The sequence below is a fragment of the Colius striatus genome, chromosome 3 (genome assembly GCF_028858725.1).
Source record: "Colius striatus isolate bColStr4 chromosome 3, bColStr4.1.hap1, whole genome shotgun sequence".
In the NCBI taxonomy this organism is placed as follows: Eukaryota; Metazoa; Chordata; class Aves; order Coliiformes; family Coliidae; genus Colius; species Colius striatus.
Window position 1 is genome coordinate 20494414 of NC_084761.1, and position 22351 is coordinate 20516764.

The 22351-nt window shown below is 41.4% G+C and overlaps 1 protein-coding gene across 1 annotated transcript; it reads right to left on the reverse strand.

Moving 5' to 3' along the window:
• Positions 1–17091: 17091 nt before the first annotated feature.
• Positions 17092–19527, reverse strand: NPFFR2 (neuropeptide FF receptor 2). The gene is made up of 3 exons (XM_010199401.2): positions 19167–19527; positions 18501–18600; positions 17092–17929 (listed from the first exon to the last, which is right to left on the reverse strand). Exons 1-3 carry the CDS (start codon positions 19525–19527, stop codon positions 17092–17094), a joined length of 1299 nt encoding a protein of 432 aa, XP_010197703.2.
• Between the last annotated feature and the right edge of the window lie 2824 nt (positions 19528–22351).

The following is a 22351-nucleotide window of genomic DNA, read 5'->3' on the forward strand; positions in this document are numbered from 1 at the left end:
CCATAGATATCTACGTAAGTCTGAGGCTTAAACAGAAACCCTTCCTGCCATTCTTCTGGAGGACAGGGGAGCCCAACTGTCATAACCTCAGATGAGGTGGAATAGCAGGCCTGAGTGTAGGTCAGCACTCTACAAAACACCATGACACCACACATTGAACCCTGCAACCCACGGTCTGTTGGGAGGGTAGTAGGATGTTTTCATTTTCTTTTGGAGGAAAATTGATGACTTAAGCATTGAAATCCTGAAGGCGGTCTTTAGGTGAGTTCAGGGTAAACCCTTCCTGGGTACTGTGTCAGAAGTTGAACAAATGCAGTAACTCTACTTTTGGAGATCATTACTGCCATGAAACTCTGGAAAATTCCTTCCTCTGTCTCCCTTCTTATCATTCTCTCAGCTACTCTTGCCCAGAGAGATTTATGTACTCAGTAATTTACTGTTAGAAGCAGATTCTTTGAATAGAGCAAGCTCTCATTAACTTTTCTGAGACTCATGTCCACTAATGTGTTTTTCTTCTTAAGCTGTTACCTTAAGGTCTGATGTAGTGTGTCATTCAGATAATACAGTATCTTGTCAGTTTGAAAAATGCATTGCATACAATCACCTTTCTTTTAAATGCTTGATGTCAAAGTAGCAAATAATTACGACCTTGCAAACGTCTGAACCTTTGGGCTGTTGAGCACAAAGATGGGCAAAAGCATTAGCACACATTTGAAGTAAATGAAAATCTCATTATTCAAAGTAGGCTTTCTTTAGGGCCTCTTCCTGGGGAGATAAATATTTACATCACTTGTACGGAAAGTAAAGGAAAAAGTGTACAAAATATATATTTGATTTGCAGAGTAAGGAAGTAGGCATATTACAACTGTGCTGATTTATGTCCTTGCTTATTCTTTGCAAATGATTTTGCCTGAAATGTTTGTGAAGATGCTACAGAAGAGATGACTCTTGCTAAGCCCTGGCTGTCATTACAGGAACACCTGCAGCTCAGCAACTCCACAGTGCCCTAGCTGAGTTGCTGAAACTGCTTCTGAGGCTGTGGGAGGGTGATTATGCCTCCAGCTGAGGCAAACACTCCAACTGAGATCCATGGTCTCTGCATATTCTTGCATTTGAGAGGCATTGTGTAGGCACCACATGTTCGTCAGCTTGAAAACAGCCCCTGTACTGAGGATCCTGCAGTTCAAACAAACAAAATGGGATGAGTGTGTGAATCACTGTCCCAGGCTGAAGCAGGCAGTCCGGAAGGCTGAGAGCTGAAACAAGCTGTGTCCATCATTGTCCGCTTTGCGATGGTCAGGCAGTTGTCACCTAGGAGCATGTCTCACATGCTATGAATTTCACTGGAAATGGGACTGAGGCAAGTCAGGCTTTTCTCAGCTGTCAAGCAGGATAAATATTCAGCTTTCTTCAGACACGTGGGCTTGAAACCTGTCACCTACATGAGACAAGTCCTAAACTCAAAGTGACATTGCTGGTGTCAAGGCATGTCAGCTTTGAATTACGTCTCACACTGGGAGAAGGTTCTGGGGTAGTGCTAGGCTGAGCTGGCCTTGTGCACAGACACACACGATGTTGAGTCCTGCCTCGCTTTCTGTGAGCCTGCATAGCACAAGACTCCTCTGTGATGCTCCTGCTGTGATAATGAGAAACCATAGGGTTTGGCAGGGACTGCAGGGGTGATAATGACTACTTTATACCTTTTTACCCTGAAATGGTCTTTCTGCTCTCCTGCCCCTTCTCCTCTTCCCTGTACTGCTGAGAAAGGTTTGTCACAGAAGTCAGATGTTGGGTAGCTTTTACTCTTTGTTCTGGCATGGATATCAGTGTGTCCACATTAGTATTCAACACTTGAGTTCTGCATCAGTAGAACTGAGATGGTCATTATTGCTGCCATTTCACAGTATGACTTTAAATGGCTTTTGAGATTTCAAATGCACCTTGCAGTAAAAAGTATTTAAAGTGCACAGCATTGACTTGAAGCCCGTGGTCTCTGGATACTCAGAGGTTTGTGAGATCCTTGTGCATTCTTCATGAAAGGTAACTAAGGAAAGGCAATGTCTTGTCAGTAGGTTTAATTTGACCTTAGAGGAAAGGCACCTCCACCATAGGACCACAAGCTAAGGAATTTTTAAGTGTTTAGACTTACTCATGGATGAACCATCTTTGAATGTGACCATTATATAGCACATGTGCATTTATATGTATGATGATTAATCTCTCATATTTCTGTCTTTAGTAATGTCTACTACAGAGTAATTTTTGTATTATTAAGGTTCTGTTGATTGCATACAGGTTTCAGTGGAAGTTTTGGCAAATGAAAAGCACAGGAATTTACAGACAAAGAAAGAATAAAAGATAAGTTGGGGAGGATGATAACACCAGGAATGGATAGAGTCTGATGGGTTCTGAACCCCTCAAGGTTTCTGCTCATGGGTCAAGGTGTTTGAGCTCCCCTTTGATTGCATAGGCCACGGTGCTAAGCAAAATATGTATGTGTGTCTGTCTTTGGAGAGACAGTAAAGGAGCTGTCTGCAGTCAGGTCTCACACCTGAGCTCATGATGACCCTTTCAGCCCCATACTTTCTGTCTGGGAATGGCTAATTCCACCTGTTGAAGAGGAGAGGCTGTAAATGTTACTGAGGTAAACCGTACACAACCTCCCCAAAACAGCCAGATCATCTCTCTCTCTGCAGAATGCAGGGAAGCTTAAACATGCCACACTGATGTCTTGTGCCACGAAACACTTAGTGGAGCTGGTTCTCCTCCTTACTAAACTAATTACTAACCTTTGGATTCAACTGCTCATCCAAAAGTGGTGTCCATGCAACAGTATTGCTTGGTGCCATCATTATTTCAGTAGTTTAAATATGAAGTAACAGGGGTTCCAGTGGGTCTGGACTACCAAAAGTAAGCAGTGAGTAAAAAGCAATGCAGAGTTTAATGTTTTACTGTATGTCTTTATAGAAATAGAGAATCCATCAGGGAATTCATATGTAAGTTGTTACCTGGGGAGGAGACCTGCTCTCATGTTTTAGTGATGCCCCTGGCTTGGCTCGTAATTTCAGCCTTCAAGATCAATTCCCATTGACTTCTGTCAAGAACTGAGCATAGCTTTTGGGATGAGGACTGTAGCTGCAAAACAATCTTTGTGAAAAATTATATACCACTTCTTCAGTATTTTGGAAGGAGTATTAACTTCTCATGAGCTTTTAAATTTCCACTGGTATCTTAGTGTGCAGTGCTGAATAATAATATCTGCTTGGTTTTCTATTTTGCGCTGTTAATATGCTCAGCATGTTTCTCATTAATGGATTTTCTTCCTTTTTTTAGATCTGTATTTACCTTCTCATTTGCCTACTGTCTGCATGATAAGTTTGTTAACCTGAGGCGTACTGCAGCAGGATGTACTGAATAGTGCAAAAAAAAAAGCAGAGCAAAAATTGAGGGTGGTGGGGAGAGGAGGGTTGAACTTCCCATGCTGTTGTGTAGCTTCTGCAACAACGGGACAGGATGCGTGACCCTCAGAGATATCTTCACATGCACATCATCAAAGTGGCTCTGGCAGAGACAAAAGACTTCTTGCATTCTAGGGACACAAGCCTCATTCCCAGCAGGAGTTTGTCTGGTGTAAAGAAGTGTGGAGGCAAGCTTCCTTTCACTGGAGGGGGGTGAGGTGCCTTGCGCAGTCTTCCTAAAGTCTCTCTGCGCTACTGGTGTGTCATCGTACCCAGTTGTTTGCCTGTCACATTGGGCAGTCTCAGCACTCCCAGAAATTATATTGTTCCCTCTCTCTGCTGTCCTGCCAGCCTGTTGCTAGTGCTGTGCTTCTTCCCAGCACTGCAACGGGTGCAACACGAACTCCTGCCTGCACAGCTCCTTGCCCAAGGCTGATTGATGATGATTGTGCTGGTGAAAGCTGACTTGAGAACTAGTTTTAGAGCTTGATGGTAACTGTAAATACAGAGGAAATGAGTGCTGCAGTTTGTGTCATAGAAATCTCTTTGGATTTGTTAAGTAATACAAGGAAGAGGCATATTTGAGGTAGATAAAGAGCTCTTCCAAGGCTTCAGGTGAGGCAGTGGAAAGGCGCAACTGTTAGAAGCTCAACATGTGCAGTTAAGCCTGCAAAGCTGTGAAATGTACTGCATTTTTTTGTTAATTGGTAATTACTATATCAAGGCACTTTGACTTGAATACATGATTATCTATGTATTTGGGAAGTGCCAAAAATACCCTCATTCTGTGGCGCACGAACATCTTTTCATTGAGTTTGTGGAGGGCTGATAACTCCTTGCAAAATTAGGCTGGAAATGCTAGGGCACTTTGTTACCTAATTATCTGACAGCTGCCGAAGTATATATCTAAAAAAATAATAAATCAAGGAAAGTAATGTCTAACAAACATGAGAAACCTAAACAATGTCATGATAAATGTCATTTTCATTGTAGTCCTCGTGGTACTGTGGAATTAGTTGTGGGGAACAGTAGAAGTACCTGTTTGTTCTTCAATGATTAGACTGTTGCTGACCTTAGGTAAAGTATTACTCTTACTATATGCCTTAGGGCATTGGTAAGCAAGAGCCATGTTTTCTGTTTCGAGAGCATCTGGGCAGCTGCTGCTGTTAGAGCCTGTGTTGGGATTTTTCTGAACCAAAACCTTCTCTCTCTGCTCTGACTTGATACATTTGAGAGAGAGCCAGTACCACTTAAAAATCTGTCCGAGTAGGAATCTTATGAAGTACATTATCTTCAGACATCTTTATGGTTGTGAACATTTAGGGTTTTTTTCCCCAGAAATTAGCAAAGTTTTTCGGTTGAGAAGAAAGAATTTAACCTTTGTATGCAAAGGTCACAGCCAAAGGCATTGTTTTAAACCAACCTTCACAAACCATGTGAGGTTTTTAAAAGCCTCCTAACTGGCAAAGCCCCTTTTGTCACCTTCGTATTGATATGTATCTACTTCATGACTATAGATACAGTCAAATATGCAATTGATTTTAATTGTGCATTCCTACACAGTTTAAATGTATAAAAACATTAAGCTTACTGCTTCCAAAACAGAACTGTCCTGCTGTGCAATAATTATCTTCTTCCAGATAAACTGCAGCTTTGTAAGAAGTGATGGATACTACAGTTTTACACCACGCACTCACTTCTAATTATGGTCTTATATGCTATTCTGCTGGCAAAACTTTATTAGATGAATATAACCTTTTATTTCACAAGGGAGATAAGGGCCTCAGTCTAATTTGATTAGTTGCATCCAGTACCCGTTTAGTCAGCTGAAGAGGCTTGACTGTTCACAAGTCTGGCAGTGGTTCTTTTGGAGAGTAGCAAAATGGTTCCCACTGTTGCCCTTCTCGCCTAGATTTTTTTCTTTACAAGCATGATATTTAAGGCCACTGAAATGTAAATGCTCTGTTTGCTCATTTACTTTAATACTTTCTCACTGGGAGACAAGCTGCACCGCTGTCACTGCAAATGCCACTTCACCTGGAGAGCTGTGTACTTCTTGCAGCTATTGACAGCCTGAAACACGAGCCTGTGCTTGTGCCTTCTATACTGTCTCTGTGTGTTATCTGGAAATGTGCTTTAAACACATCATCCATGTGAATATTCTTATTGTTCCAGATCAACATGACAGAGCGTTGTTGTAAGTTTAGGCTTGTCAGCTTAACAATTTGATTTGAAAAGTCACCAAAAAAGAGATCAGTTTGTCAAACTGGTACTTTTATACACCACTTGACAGTCTTCTCATTGTTTGTAGTGCAGATAATTTAACCTTCTCAGTTGAGCCCAGCAGATCACAAAGGCTATTACTTGCATATTTATCCTTTACTTTCCTTTGTGACAGCTTAATGTCCGAACTGCCTTGAGCAATTTCTTAATTTCTCTCTGAGAAAACCAAATTATGGGCAATTTGAAAAGGCCATATTCCGTTTTGAGCAGATAGTGCTGACAGATTAAGTCTGCCTGTGAGACCTAAGTATTGCAATATCCACATAGCCTACGAGAAGACTAGTCAAATATTATTAGATGAAACAAAATTAACTCATTGAAGAGATTTCCTGATTTACAAGTTAGTCACCAAACATCAGTTTTGCTCCAAATCATTTCACAGCTTTCTGATGATTGTTTGGATTATTTTGAAAGTATAAATAGCTGGTTTTTTCTAACTGGCATTTTAAATTTTTATAGTGGGACAAGTGGGAAAATGGCAAAAGACCCTCCCAAGATTGTTATTTGCAAATATTTTTAAGATCAGCAGATCAGTAACACACCCATGGAACGGGCCAGTTCAAGGACATATATTTTTTTATTTTATATATATATATATATAAAATAAATTATTGCAGTGACAGGTGACTTCAAGTCAGCTAGAAATACTCAGACAGCACTTGTCCAGCCAAAGCACCACAGAGCTTATCATCAGCACTCTTCCAGAGACTTGATGTGAGGGGTTCCTAGCCAGGTCAAAGAAGCTATTTGCTCTCCTTCTGTCCCCAGATGCAATGATTACTGTGTAAATTTAACTGTTCCAGATTCCTCTAGTGTTAGAGGAACTACCTAAATACACAGACGTTATCTCACACAGATGATTCTGGAGGTGGGATGGTAGACTGTAATCTGTTCTCCAGAGAAGATGTTGCTCCAGCATATAGCTGAATCTTGACAAAGCTGTTAGGAAAGCTATCTTAACACTGGTCTTCATCTGACAAAAGGGGATAATGTTTTCTAAGAGATGTTTTTATCATGAAAATGACATTATCCTTACAACCATACCACCACCCAAAACAAACAAAAATAAAACCAAGACAGAGAACTTATTAGGTTTTGAAAATGTATAGATAATATGTACTGATTGTAAGAGAGAAACTTAAATTTCTCTTAAAGCACGGGATTTCTGCTGTAGCAGTGTAAATTCAAACTGTCTGTACCACAGGTAGCAGTACCGTGTCTTGTATTTGTAATTTTATCATTGCTGCTCTCACAAGTATTATCTGGGTACCTTCAGTGACAGGATTTTTATCCATTTTCCCCTTTTTCTGCAGGAATTGTTTGAGAACTACATACATGATTTGCTTTGAAGGCTATTTTTAAATTTAGAAAGTAGTTTAAAAATCAACAAGAGCAACTTACAAAGCCAGGCTTCAGTGAAGCGTGTTTTTCCGTTGAAGTTAGGAGCTTGTAAAGAAATGTATGTTGTCTAATGGTAATTTAGAGGAAAACTTTTCCACTGTAATTTGGTAAGCAAAAGCAATCAATGGAAAGGCAAACAGAGTACAGCAGCATCATCGCTAGGGATTTTGACACATACATTACTGCTCAGTTTGCTTTGCTGCCCCGATATTCTGCTGGCTTTGGACGATTTCACTTTAATGACCTGGTTTTTTAACCATCCAGCAATAATGTTTGTTTTCTTTGTCAGTGTAAGTCTGTCAATTACCATCCTTTTTTTTTTTTTTCCTTTTACATCAGCTTAATTTTTTAAGAAGTTGTCTTTACGTTATGGCAGAAATCGCAGCTGTTTGCTTCTCCTTCTCAGCAGAACAGGAGAGCAGCAAGTGCCTAAACAAAGGACCATTAACTTCTTGTTAAGGGTTCCAGATTTGCAGCGTGTTTGCTAAATGGCTTTTGAATCATTTTGATACTAATGCCTGTGACAGATTCTGTTTATTTTTGAAATGAGACAGACAATGAAATATTCAATTTTTGGAAGATGGCAAAATTGTCCCTTAATTCTAAATGGTACAGCGATGAGTCATTGTTCATGGTAATGGTACACCTACAAATCCCATGTGTGAAACAGGACATCTTTCACTTATCGACATAGATGCCTAATTAGAAACAGTCCTTGCACCCAAAATCTTGAAATGGAAAAGCCGCAGGTAAGTAATGAAGAGTACCAGAGAGAGAAAGGCCAGAACAGCACATTAGCCTAGTCAGTTCAGAGTGTGCAGAGGGAAGGAGATGTGTTGAGAAATCCTCAGTTTGTTTCTCTCTAGAAAAACAAAGAAGTGCTGAGTTCTTCTCATGTGCCTTTTGGATTCTAAGCTCTTAAAAGTATGCTTGCTTTGAAATTACTTCTAGCACATGGACAAGTTTAAAGCAGGATATTTAAAGCAGTCCCACAGACACAACATATTAAGGAGCTTAGAGGTGGTATGATACTTCAACTGAAGTAATTTTTTGGTGGTCAGCAAATGTGTGCTGATCTTATCACATCTTCTATCACAGGTTCATATATCTTTTAGTCTGAATGCCCTGTGATACCCATAAGTGATGCGGCGAGTATCCACGGTGTCATAATGTGGCTGTGCCCATCCATGTGGTGCAGCCTATTCACTGTGATTAACTGCTGTGTCTCTTGTTACATGTCCTGTTCAGGCTGGAAGAAAAGCACCAGCCCTGTTGGAGCCACTCCAACTTCAGACTCAGTTTAAGTGCTACAGAACAGAAAGTTCGGAGACATTGTGTTTGCACTGGGAAGCCGTTTCTGTAGTTCAAGATCTTCATTAAGGAGAATCTGAGTGTATGTTGCAGCCCAGGCTGTTAGGGTAGAGCAGGGAGAGTGCCACTGAACAAACACATATGCAGGCACAGGTCAAACATGTGGCAAAGGGTATAATTTGCCATCTGTGCTGTCCACTGATGTCTGGTGCTCCTGCAGACCCTTTGGCAAATGAAATGGAAGCCATTCTATGCCAGAGTCCTGCCATCACTCTGTACCACTGTACCTCATAGGCTAAAGAAAGCAGGCAGTACTGCCTTTGTGCCATCTTTGTCCATTACCCCTTACTACCTGTCTTGACTGTTAGTGGAAGGTCCAGAGAAAGGGTAAGAGTATTTTTGTAACTGCATGAAACAATTGGGGACAAAGACTAAAGTAAAGGGCCAGAAATGCAGTCTGAGCCCTTGGCCAAGCTACAGGGAAAGATGTTTTCCTTCCATTTATGGAGCCAGGGTGCTGACAGCTTAAGAGGAACGTGTCCAGGGAGATTAAACATTCATTATTTCCTCCATGGCAAAAAGCATGCCGCTGAGTACAACAAAGTGGAGATTAGAGAATCATTTCTGTGTGGCATCTGCTAGTCTGTCACATGAGGCTGAAGACTCGATTTCTTGTTAATCAAATAGCCAAGAATGATTGCTAGGCGTTGCCGTTTTTTTAACACCCATAAGCATGGTCTAAGAGATTAGAGAAAAAAATACTTATCTGGAGGCTTTTTGTCTGTCTTCAGAAGGTGTCTTCCAAATCTTGCAAAGAGCTGTCCTGACTGTGACAGCCTTGTCCTGACCATGATGGTCCCTGTCTGAACGTCTGCAAGACCCATGTTGTATTGGGAGTGAGGAAACAGGCTGCTGCTCCTTAGCCGAATTCCCTACTCCACTTCTGCTGACCCCTGCCACAGCATATATGGAGGGCAGAAGTGTGTGGTGTGTGTGTGGTGAGAAGAGGGAAGTGGGGTTGCACAGGACCTGTTGATTATATCAAAGCTCAAGGCAACTGGTAGCCAATATGAATTATTTCAAGGCACTACAGAGAGAGGGGTGTATCTCATACCACTGGATATTTGGTGACACACAAATTAATTCAGACTTTTGAGAGGTGGTTGCAATCCCCAAAACAGCAAACGAGTCTATCTTTAGACTATGACAGCTGTTGGAAAGCTCAATATTTGCAAACTGAGAGCATTTATTAAACCACAGCACAGGAAGTTTTACTGTGTGGGTAAACCACATATGCTCCCTGGCTTTCAAAAATGTCTTTATAAAACTGTGAAGAGAGAGCATAGCTGGAGGAAATTTTTCTTCCTATTTCTTCCTTTTTAAATTCTCTCCTGTCAGAGAAAACATGTGTATGGTCATATTTGAAACTCAGCACTAAGAAAGCTCCTTGCTCATGATGGAGCAAATAGTTTTTATAGTTTTCAGGCAGTTTTTTCTGGTTGTCAGCTGCTGCTGTCAATTCAGACCAGAGTGCTATACAGTGTGTAACACCAGAATGTATATAGTGTTTAGTTCTGTTTAGTCCAAGCTGGTATAAAAGACATATTGCTTTGTTCCCTGGAAACTGAAGCTTGCCTGATGCCAAGTCTATACTGTGCTGAGAAATCAGGAGGCTAGAGACATATATTTTTATAACTAGCATTCAAAACATGGAAGGTGTTGGACCAGCATTTTTATTCTCGCAGCTTGAATCTCCTCATCTTTGGAAAATACCAGTGGGACTGAGCACCTGCATGCTTTGCTGGGACCCTACAGCAGCATGTGGGGTTCCTTAGTACCTTTTCAGTATCAGTTCCTTTTCCAAGGAACAGTTCACAAACAGTTTAACATCTCAACCAGCTATATGTAAGGACAGCAGCAGAGCCACAGTAAAGAAGAGAAGATCTGAACTGGAAAATCAGTTGCTTCTTACCATACTGTGGCACTGGTGAACTGGGAACTCATTAAATGAGTTGTCTGCTGGAGGAATGCTGAAATGAAGAAACTCTCTGCATCAGAAGACTCTTCCAAACACAGGATTTGGAGAAAAAGTCCCATGCTGTTTCTCTCATTACCACAGGCAGGTGAAAGCTGCAGGAAATACAATGACACAGAACTAGTTTGCTCTTACTGAAAAGGGCAAGAACAGGAGGAGGGATACTGTCATTGGTTATAGATTTGCGGTCTGCCAATCCTGCCAGTGCAGAAGTGACACAGCAGAACTCCTCTGCCTTCAGTGACAGTGACACTGGATTTCTGTTCCCACAAAGGGCAGCAGTTGTGAATTCATGCCAAGATTTTCAAAACTAATGTGTGGCCAGGCTGCCTCCACGCTTCTGAAGCTTGCTAATAGTCTCAAAGCAATGCCCAAGGAACAAAGCACCTAAACATTTTTATCACTTGGAAAAACGCCCTTTAGGTGAGCTGTCATGGGCATGGATATTTCCAGCAGGATTTGTGTCAGCAAAGTTAAGAATTCTTATTGTGTGGGACCCAGAACCTGCCAGTCCTAGGGCAAGATGCAAAGAGATTTCTTCTCCATTCTGTTTGACTGGGGCAGTTTTCTGGGTAAAGTCTGTGCTCTAACAGGAAATCATACACATTTCTGAAAGATGGTACAATATTCTGCAGTGATATGCTGTTGCATATGATCTGCAGATTCAAAGCCTTAGGCAGAAAGTAACTTTATTTTCCATATTGCTAATGGACTATGAAGAATCAGTGAGATATGATCTGGTAAGTACAGTTTAGTCTTGCTTAGTTTTCTCTTTTGCAGTTCCAGTACCTCTAACTAACTGCAGGTCTAGACCTTGTTGCAGGTCTGTGACATTACTCCAGTCAACCCAATGCTTCCAGCCCCATCTCCTGTTCCTCTTTCACATTGTCAAGCTCTTTGTTAACACTAACAGTTGCCAAATGCTCTCCCTCTGCCAAAACTTTTCTCTGATAAACCATTTCCATTCTTTATACTTAATGTCAGTCTTGTTGTGCAGTTACCTGTATTATTTTCTGCATTGTCTCCTGCTCTTTATTCTTTATTCTGCCTTCATTTTGCAGTTTATGTCCTGGCAGAGGAGAGGCACTAGTAATAGGAGAGCTAAAATCCCTCAGTTCCAAAACCACTGGCTTCTCGCACTTGAGGAAAGGAAGGTTTACTGCACAGCCCCTCCGTCACTCATCTGTCTCAGACACAGGCTCTAAGAGTGTGTATACAGCCATTTAGACTGGCCTCAACTTTTTGCTTCTTGTGGTACATGTCTGTGCACATAGGCAGAAATGTAGGGTTGACTCAGCTGCTCCCTTCCTATAGCCTCTGTTCTTAAAATTCTTAAAACAAATCCTAACAGGGTTTCCACTGACCTTGAAAGCTGATAATGTCATTTTAGTTTAAACTATTGGCTCTATGTGAAATAGAGGTAACTTTTGTCTGTTTGGAGGTGGGGGTGGTTTGGAGGTTTTTTGGGCAGGGTGATTCAATAATAGATTTACAGATTTTTTTTTTAACCAATTAGATCCAGGTCTGAACCATGCTCAAAGTTTAAACTGTTCCATATTTTAGTATATTCAATCCTTATGTACCCTCCATGCAATTGTTTCCTATTTCCTCTACAGGTATCCTCAAATATTGGGAAAATGCTGTATTTTGTCCTTCATCCCTCTGCCTTCTTATCTTATTTTTCTTAGAAAGAAGAAGCCTTTGATGAAGTCAACGATTTTCCATGATTAAGGACATAGTTTACAGTGATACTCTCCAAGCCTCTTCTCCTCCCTGTTGCTGTCAGAGTGCTTTTGAGTCTGTCCTCAGCTTTCTGAAATTGCAAGGCCAAACTCAAATCATACCAATGCTGACAGTAGAGTGACGGTCCTGATAACATTCCCAACTGTTAATATTAACCTTTCTTTTTTCAACATCATCACTGATACTACATTTTCACTGTTCTCTAGTTTAGCCTGTCAAAGCTACCAGATCTATTTTTGCAATGTTGTTATACGGAGTAGTCACATTTTGTATTTTCACATTTCATTTGATCATCTTCTGTGCAACTCTGAAGCCTTGCTGATTTTGGACAATTTCTGTCTTTGAGCAGGGATATTGTACCATCTCCTAAAGCTTGTCTTATGTGAAATATTTTTTATTACTTGTTCTTATAAGCTCTCGAATGATTTCAGGACTAATTCACTTCTATAATGAAGAGGATATTTTTCACGATCAATGGAATTTGTAAAGATGTTTTCATAGACTTGACCTTGGACAGACCTTTGTGTGATCTCAAAATGTAGCATATTTCACTCAGAATGAACAACTGATAACTTTTGAATACAGTTTCGGAGTCTGTGTCCAGTGTCACAGATTTAAAGAGATTATTTTTCATACCACTGTTCCTTAGTTCATTAGACAGAAAGCACTATAAAATGCATACTCTTCTCAACATGGACTCTGTGTATTTGTTTCCTTTTCCTTTTATTATGCAGAGAGGAGCAGGGGCAGGCTGCACCACATGGGAGGCAAGCCAGGACCCATGGCTGACAGTGGTGCAGAAACCTCCCAAGCAAAGGTACAACCCCACAGCACCCAAATGAGAAGAGCAGAGCTGGTGTCATATAGGACCAGTTGCAGCCCAGGGTTCCCAGAGCAACCTGTAGCTATAAGGAAGATCTGAAGTCAAGCAAGGTAAGTGAAGACAGGTACAACAGTACAACCACTGAATCACTCAGGCAAGGGCCTGGACCTGTGTTTAAATGAGATTTCAGTGTGATTAGTTTGAGGTGATTTGTACTTCACAAATCCCCACTAGCTTTTTGGGAGAATGGTCTTCTGGGGTTTTGTCACCTAATGCTATGGGGACAGGCACGTTCCTTTAAGGATCTTTGTTAGAATAAGAACAACTGCCCACAGAAGTTTTTTATTATTATATTAAGATTTTTAGCAAGCAGTGTAGCTTAGCATTACACAGAATTTCTAGGAATTAGTATAGCTATAGGAAGACAAATCAACATCATTTAGGCTAATGAGGGTGCTTAATGTGTGGGAATTGCAAGCATTTAGGAGTAATGTGACCAGGCAGGATGAGACTCCGGGAACTTAGTACCTTAGTTGTGGCAAAGGGTGTTTGATTCTAATTTAGTTTGAGAATGGAAGGCCTATAGTTTTTATTTCAATTTTTGTTGATAAATGATAACTGAATGTGTTGTGCTCTGAGGTCTCTTGTCCTCTGAGATGGAGGCTGTAACTCATGAACACTACTAGTCCCAAGGACAAGCAAGAGGCATTAAGTTGCTTGTGAAGATACTATATTAAAAACAAACATCTAACAAAGTACCAGATATTCTGTTTTTTTAGTCAATCAGTGCTGCTGGAACAGTCATTTAGTTATGTCTTCAAAGCCTGCCTGTAAGCATCCTGAGCACGAGTAGTGGAAACTTGAGTAGAGACCTCAGCCTGCTCCTGTTTTTGTGAAACAAATTGGTCATTAACTTTATGACTTGAATAGATGTAAAGCGGAGAGGATTAAGGCAGATCAGGGGCTAGAACAATGTGAATTGGTCCTACTGGGAGTTCTTCTGTGCTCATGAAGTCAGAGGAAATACGAGCTTCTCTTGAAAACAACCTGGTTTGATAAGACCTTGGGTTTTTACGGTTAAACTATCAGCTACCTATCGAAAGCGCAGTGACATCTCAGTGGCTGTGTGGTGGTGAATCACGTAACCAAACGTACAGACTTTTTATTAGTGTGACTGGAATCACCATAAAAAAAAAGGCAGTGCATGAAATAATTAGCTAATTGTGGCCAGGACTGTCAGGAATCCAGAGGACGAGCTGTATTCACTGATGTTGAGTTACAAATGTGCCTTTTATGTAGGGCAAATGGGGAAGTGTTGAAAGCTGTGTGTCCAACTAGAAAGTGTACTACTAAGAAAACTGAAATTCTTCATGAAATCCTGTCAGCCTGAAACATTTTCTTTTCATTTCATCAGAGTCCCTTCAGTTCCTTCCACAAAGGCTAATTAATTTATCAGACAGTGTTTCCAGAATGAAGCGTTGCATCTTGACAGAATATTTTAGAAACTTTTTTGCATTTTGTGCTGTAGAGAGTTACAGATCAGTCACAAGGGAGTTTCTTGTTTCTGGATAGCATTCACAGAATATCCTGAAATCCCATTTTTAATAAGCAGAACTTTTAAATTTTGAAGTTGCCTTTGCAAGCTTAACTTCTGCATTCAGCACAGGTCACCATCCAGTGAAGGCAAACCACCTCATGGCTTTCCCTTCAGCATCCTTGTGCTGCAGTGAAATCTTAAGGCTGTCTCAAAAATCACCTCAAATGCTTTGAGGCTTTTTTTTTGTCTTCCTTGCACTCATTTTGAGTACTTTTTTTGTTTTTTGGAGGGTTTTGCTGAACTGGGATGAACAAGAGCATATATTTACACTTTATTCTCAAAAACTGCTGAGTCATTGGGAAACAAAATTATACAGGTTGGGCAGGACCTTTGGAGTTCTGATCCTCAGTTTTAATCAGGAAAACATACCTTTGACAAAAGATTTTTCAGAGAAAAAAAACCCCATGCTGCAACAAGAGACTGTCTTAAGTACAAGCATATTAAATATTGCCCTGCCAGATGCATAACAGCCACACTTTATGCAGCCCAGGATACAATTGGATTTCTGGGCTGCAAGCACATGTTGCCAGCTCACATCCAATTCAGCAGCTGCTGCTCTCCTCAAGTCCTTCTACCGCAGGGCTGCTCTCACTCCACTTATTCCCCTGTCTGATTTGATACTGGGGATTGCCCCAGCACAGGTGCAGCACCTTGAACTGGCCTTGTTGGACTTTACGAGGTTCACCCAGGCCCACTCCTCAGGCCTGCCCAGGTGTTCCCAGTTGGCAGTCCTTTGTGGTGGGGTTTTCAACAAAGTACAGCAGGATCAGACATCCACATTTGATTAGATCCTTCGAAAATCCTGGCCCACATAAAATAGATCATAAAATCCATCTATGAAATCCCAGCTGTTCCAGCAGCTTTGCTTCCCATTACTCCCCAGACATTTTCCTTGTTTAAATGAACATAGTCTGGGATGACACAGCTCGAAAAGTTGTCAGTTTTCCTTAGCTGTGCAAATCTGTCATGACCTGAAAGGTACTCCAATTTACCTGAAGGACTGCACTGGGAAAGGAGCTTAACTGATATTTTGCTGCTGTAGACTCCCACGGTATAAGTTATGGGGATGCTCTGAACCCATAGAAGATCTGTGCAGGCTGGTCCTTGCATTAACCTGCGCTCCTCTCTGATTTCAGAAGCCTCAATGAAATGCTTCCAAGGTTGCTGTCTGTACGTGCTGAGCTCTGTCTGATTGAATGAGCCCTAAAGGAGGTTTATCTCCTGCTGGTATTGAAACTGCAGTCTTTTTAGGTGACTTGTATCCCCTTCAAAATAGAATTGAGTTCTCCCCAAAAATGGACCACAAAAGCCATTTTTTATCCTTTCTTTGTTAAATTTTCATTCCTATTTATTTCTCCAGCTGCAATAATACTTAATATGCCAGAATAGACAAGGGAGGAAACCAGAAAGAGGAATAAATACAATGTAACTACATTTACTATTTGTCATGTGGGCAGGAGGCGGTAGGCGGTCAAAGTATCCTGGCAGCAGCAAAATGCGAAACAACCACAAGAAGATCCAGGAATCAGTGAGTTCAATTCAGATACACAGACTGTTTCTCACATATTCCAGTTAAGGACAGTTCTACAATAACAGATTGAAAATTTGGAGGAACGGGTTTATGCTTCACTGGACGAGCTAAAAGAGCTGGACTAAGAATCAGTTGCTGAACAAAGAGAAGTTTATGTTAAATCAAGAAGTGAGTTTATGGGATTAGTCTGATGTTTAGTGGAGGGCTTTCTATAAGTCTCATTAGCAGGTGTTTTGATTTACAGATAAAATTCTTTCTTAAGGCAGTGAGGTGAGGACATCCTCAGCCACACTGGCTTAGAGCTGCCTTGAGCCCCAACAGTCCCCAGGAGGGAGCATATTCTTAGGGACCTGGCAAGTCTCATGATTCCCTCCTTTTTCCAGTTCCACAGCTTAGCTGGATCTTACAAACAGCAGCAACATTTTCATTGCCTGATATCAGAAGAAAATTGTTGGTATTAGCAACTAGCCTTAGATGCTAAAACATTACCATAAATATTGTTCAAGCAGCCCTGTTTCAGCTGCTCTGAGAGATTCACAGAAGACAATGAATTAATGTTCTCCTCTTCATCAATGAATATCCAGAGTAATCGTATCTGAGTTCAATAATCATAGTTCTCTTTTATGTTACAATAAATGGAAGATAATCCCACATTAATCACAATTTTGCTCCAGCCCAGTTTGAGACCAGTGAGTCATTACTGACTGAGTTGCCACTGTTTCAAGCTGGTAACATAAAGGACTGAATTTGGCTTCCTACTTAGATCAGTCTTTCATATATCATGCAAGTTGCCTATCTTCTTCAAAACAAAAACATCCTGATATTTTTGTCAGAAAGGGCTTGCAAAGCATAAGCTTCAGACACAATAAATGAACTCTGCTAAATCATTTAGGTAGTTCCTAGCATATTTCATTTCATTTCATTGCAGGGCACTTCTAGATCCTCCATGATCAAATCCTGCTGGTCATTCACCCAATTTCCTTTCTTAACTGTCTTCTCCTTCTCCTTAATATTTTGGCAAGTTTGGTTCTGGAGTGCCTGGTTGTTGGCAGCTGGCAAAATGGCATTGCTTTGGCCTCGCTGAAAATAGACCTCCCTGTGAATGATCTCCCTGGAGCAGAGCTGAAGTTTAAAGGCTGCCTGAAAGCCCCGGCGAAAGTTTTCATTGAAGAAACCATAGATGATGGGGTTGACACTGCTGTTGAAAAAGGCCAGCCAGTGAGCAACAGGATAGATATAAATGTTGATGATCTGCAACTGGATATCTGAAAGGTTGGCGTAGTCTGACAGCATCATTAGAGTCCACAGGGGCAGCCAGGACAGAGTGAAAAGCAAAGCCACAATAATGAGCATTTTGATGACTTTTTGTTTCTTCTTAGATACGCTGTGCTGGTGCTCCTGGCGGTGCTTTCCCACCACGTGCATTGCTGTGTTGGAGAGAGCGATGCTTATCCTGGCGTACATGACAACAATGAGCGACAGGGGAGCCAAGTAGATGTTGGCGAACAGAACCGTTGTGTATATCTTTCTCATTCTCGGGTCAGGCCAGTGCTCCCGGCACCAGTACACGGAGCGGGTTTCATTGCCGTAGCCAAGGATCACCCTGAAATGCTTCTCTTCCTGTACCTGCAGCATGACTGCAGAAGGACACATGATCACAACGGCCAGAGTCCAGATGACTGCTATGATGGCGACTGCAGTTGAGATGGTCAGCTTCTGCTTAAACGGATACACGATGCATCGAAACCTGCAGCAGAGGCACCCAGGGAAGTACATGGAGAAGCCATTTAGAGAATGCTTAATCAAACAGGCAAGCATCCACATGCCTTCTCAATCACATGTTTTTAAGAAGTATAAGTGGATTCATCTACTCACAAACTCGTGGAGTTGCATTTAGTTGCTCCATTTAAGAGCTACATTTAGTTGTTGGTGAAAACAATCTTTTGAAAAAGTCACATTTGCTGTTAAAATGTCCTTATTTTGATCTGTCTCTGTTTCAGCCTCCTGCTTCTGCCACTTCATTTAACCACAGCAGGTACCAGTGCCTCTGCTATCTAGCCTGATAGCTAAGGAACAAACCAAATCTGGGCAGCCAGGTGTAGCCTAGCAGTACCATCTTTAAGAGGTACCAGTGGAGGAGCAAATTGCTATGGCTGCTCTTTAGATCTGGCCACATTTTGGGTTGCTTAATAGTCTTCAGAGCAAAATACATCTAATTTATGGCAGTTGTATGGATCGATTAACGACTTCAATTAACGACTGGTCAAGTGGCCAGAGGGAAATAAAAGTGACTGTGTACAGTCTCTGTATCATCTTACCTGTCCACGGCAATAGCAACCAGAGTGAAGACAGAGGCAGAAACAGAGATTCCTTGTACCATCCCACTCATCTTGCAAATCAGGCTCCCAAATGGCCATCCTGGAAGGAAATAGACAGTTGTAACTGCCGCCGTCTCACTGAAGCACTGCGCATACATGTGTAAGAGGAAATATCCACCCCAGAACTAACACATTTCTTTTGTTCTGTCAGGCCACAGCAGGGCTTAGGGAGGTACAGGTTATGTAAAAAGCTTTACCAACTGTCTTGGGTGTGTTTCTGATGCTCCAAAAGACAACAAAGCAAATGTTTGTGGTCTGACATCCCGTTAAAATGAGATCTCAAGACAAAAAAGGGAACTGACCACTGCAGTTCATTGTTCTCTGCATCTGGCTCATAGCATCTGCCAAGTCTTCCTAAACATCTAACCTGGCAGTGGGATAATCCCTTCTAAAAGATGGGAGATGTGGAAGTCTGCAAGGGCAGCCACATTCAGCAGGTGGGTTAGAGGTTTGTCTTCCTCACTTCTGACTTCCTGTACCTGGAAGTGCCTAAAGAGCCCACTCAGAAATTCATACCTGGCTCTTGGGGCCCTAGGAAGGCCAGCACTCAGAAACACAGGCCAGTCCCCTCAAGCTCTTACCAGTATATGGTGCGCACCAGCCTACCTGCAATGATGTTGTCCAGGAGGGTGGTGGGCATGCAGAAGATTCCCACCAGTAAATCGCTGACAGCCAGGTTTAAGATGAACAGGTTTGTGACTGTACGCATGTGTTTGCTCCTCAGCACAATAAAGCAAACCACTCCGTTGCCAGCCATACAGAGCAGGAAGATTAGGAAGTAAGAGATGATGAAGACAGCTGCCACTGAAGGCTGATGAAGGTAGAAGTCCACATAGGAGACGTTGCCTTCTATGTAGAGGTACTTGTACGTCCCATTCAGCGTATTAGGCCAATCGAACGAAGAGTTTGAGTCCATTCTCTTACTCCTGTTGTCAAGGGCCTTAAAAGATATTTTCAGAAAGGTCATTTTAATATGCTTGAAATGGATCTGAAGAAATGTGACTAGTTTGGATATACTGTGTGCTGAAATACATGCAAAGCTTATGTGTACTCCCCCCTTCATGTAAGTAAGACTGCTGGAGGTTTTCTTCTTTCTGCAAGCTGTAGAAGTTAAGTCCTTCCTTTTTCAAAGGAGAGGAAAGCCAGACAGGATGTAAACTGGCCTACTGTGTTGTGTCAAGTAAACAAACTAACAGGCTGATTGGTTTATTTTCAGAAAAAAAAATAATCAGAATGCTTGAGAGATTGGTTTACTCAGCAGCTTGCGTGGTCTGGCTCTCAGGCAACAGTGAGAATGCTGAGCCATGAAAAAGAGTGATTAAATTAAAGCTTTCTGAAACAAACCTCCTGCCTGAATATATCCAAGGACAAGCCCATTTCATTGAAAATTAACTATTTTTGTGTACAGCTGGTAGTAGACCACAGCTGATTTTAGTTCTCTGCTTACAAGCTACACAGATCTGGGGATGAGTTTGGAAATGTGATACGCTACACGGTAGCTGGATTCCTTTCCTAGCTCTGCTACTGAATTCCCACGTGACCTTGGAGAATTCATAATCTCTCTGTGATGCAGGTTTCGTGCAATAAAATGTGAGTAATACTTTTCCCACAGGGCTTGTCCACACTCTAAAGTAAATTCATTCATTTTGTATTTTCTTAGATTACTGTTGGCAAAAACGACATTTTTTTTTTCAAAGAGACATTTTTTTCAAGCCTGAACTTGCTAGTGTACCAATGTTGGTTTCAAACTACCAGTATCAATGCCTGCTGTGTTGTAGTAGCAATGTGTTTGCTGGTGTGTTGGCTTGAACCTAAGGGATGCAAGACTTTTTATTCAACTGCTTGATGGAGCTGAAAGAATCAATTTGAGGCAGAATTTGTATAGCGCAAAATTTGACTGATTGAGACGAACTTCGTGGGCCACACTCTGTTTTCTTGCCCTACACAAGCTGTAGGTATACAAGACACTGATTTAGATTTCTAAATCAAATCTTGACTGTGACAAACTTCTAACATGTACATTGTACAGTAACTCACATAGACATGGTATCAGTCTGCATAATGGGCCAACACTGACACTTTCACCTGTACAGCTGACACCAGATAACTTTGACTTGGAAGCAGCATTGTAATTTTTTTTCAGTATTTGTCTACCAGATAGAGACATCTAAAGAGGCAGAGGGATGGACCTGTTCCTAAATTTAGAGAACACTGAAATTAATTGGTGGCAGAGGCACAAAATAATGTATGTGTGGAGGTGCCTGTAGGACACTTAGAAATTCCTTGGTATAAATGGAACTTAAATTAAAGCACAAGTATCCAAATCCTGATGAGCTTGTATGTGAGGGGAGGGAAGCACTCACTACACCTCTTTCCTTGTGAAAGGAAACCCAGAGTGGGCCCTTCTTTTGTGCATGTAAGGCTTTGGCTGCCTCCTCAGATACCTGATGATGAGGCATGTGGTGGTTTCCCCATATCTGTGGAGTAGAGATGGAAGGTGATGGTCTGTTTGCTGTCAGTCTGTGTAGGGCAGCCCGCTTCCTGCGAAAACAGAGTGAGTGTATGTACCAACGCTAAAAGGGATGAGTTTTACTTACTTTACTTAAAAGAGTTTCTAATTTACTTTCTGTCTCTGCCTGTTGTTCCTGATATATTTACTCATACCTAAATTCTCATGAACATATTGCAGCTTTCCTATATTTAGCTTGTCAATGAGATTCAATAACACCAAAGCCCTCTGTAAGTGTTTTACTTCCAGGTAGCAAGTGCAGTTAAAAACTATTTATTCTGATAAGCCTCAAGTTTGGAATAAGCAGAGTAATGAAAAAAAACCCAAAACATTGTGTTCTGGCCTCTTCCACCTTTCTAGAAGTCAGCAGCAGTACAATGTTTGTAATGGATCTGTATGTTTTCATGTTCATCAGAATGTCTTCACATTAAGGTAGGTAGTTAAGAAACTGAAGTCTCTACACAAGAAAACCAATGCCTGTATGTTTTAACAAAGCAGCATATACAAGTGAGCTGTAATAGTTGGGTATTCTCTCTGTCTGACCTTAGGGAGAAGACTGCCTTTATTGCTTTTATTCAACGTATATTTTTTAAACAATTGAGAACATTGTTATTCAAATGTGTTACTTGCCAAATGCTTTACCTAACCAAAGATCAGAGTCAGCTGCTGTGGAAAGTGTTTTAGTGCCAATTATATCATTTGCTTGAGGTAGCAGGCAGTGATGCATTTGCATACAAACATGCCTAAGGTGAAAAGTATCAGCAGAATTAAAATATAGAGATTTGATAATAGCATTTTTTGCTGTTCCTTTAATCACCCATCTGGAACTATGTTCTATAAATCCCAGATGATGCTGCATCACTAAAACCTCATGTAAAGCTCAGCATCTCTCTCATTGCCTTTTGGCCCATCACAAGAAATACACCAATAATGTTCATTCTCTTCTTCTTCTCCCAGTCAGTTTCCCAGAGTAAGTGGGAGCAGGAGCCCAAACTCTCCCTGCCCAGGAAGATGACCACCTAGATGAGAAGCAGAGCTTACCGCAGGAGCTTCCTTCACCAGGAAAGGCAGCAGGGTGCCTAGCTTGGCATGGCTCTGCTGGATGAGACCTAAATCTGTAATGAAGTGTCTGACACAACAGTCTTTGCTCTGTATCTCAAAGTCACTTCTTGAGGCTGCCAACCAGAAAGTTAGAAAGGCAAGGGCTTTCACGTTCAAGCCATCTTTTCCTGAACGCTAGTGATGGGAGCGAGCAAGGACCTTGGTTTAACACGGGGGAAGT

Coding starts and splice junctions, on each gene's coding strand:
- NPFFR2 (XM_010199401.2), bottom strand. CDS start 19,527: ATGACCTTTCTGAAAATATCTTTTAAGGCCCTTGACAACAGGAGTAAG. Junction 18,601..19,166: donor CCTGGACAACATCATTGCAG/GTAGGCTGGTGC, acceptor ATTTCCTTCCAG/GATGGCCATTTGGGAGCCTG. Junction 17,930..18,500: donor GTTGCTATTGCCGTGGACAG/GTAAGATGATAC, acceptor CCTCTGCTGCAG/GTTTCGATGCATCGTGTATC.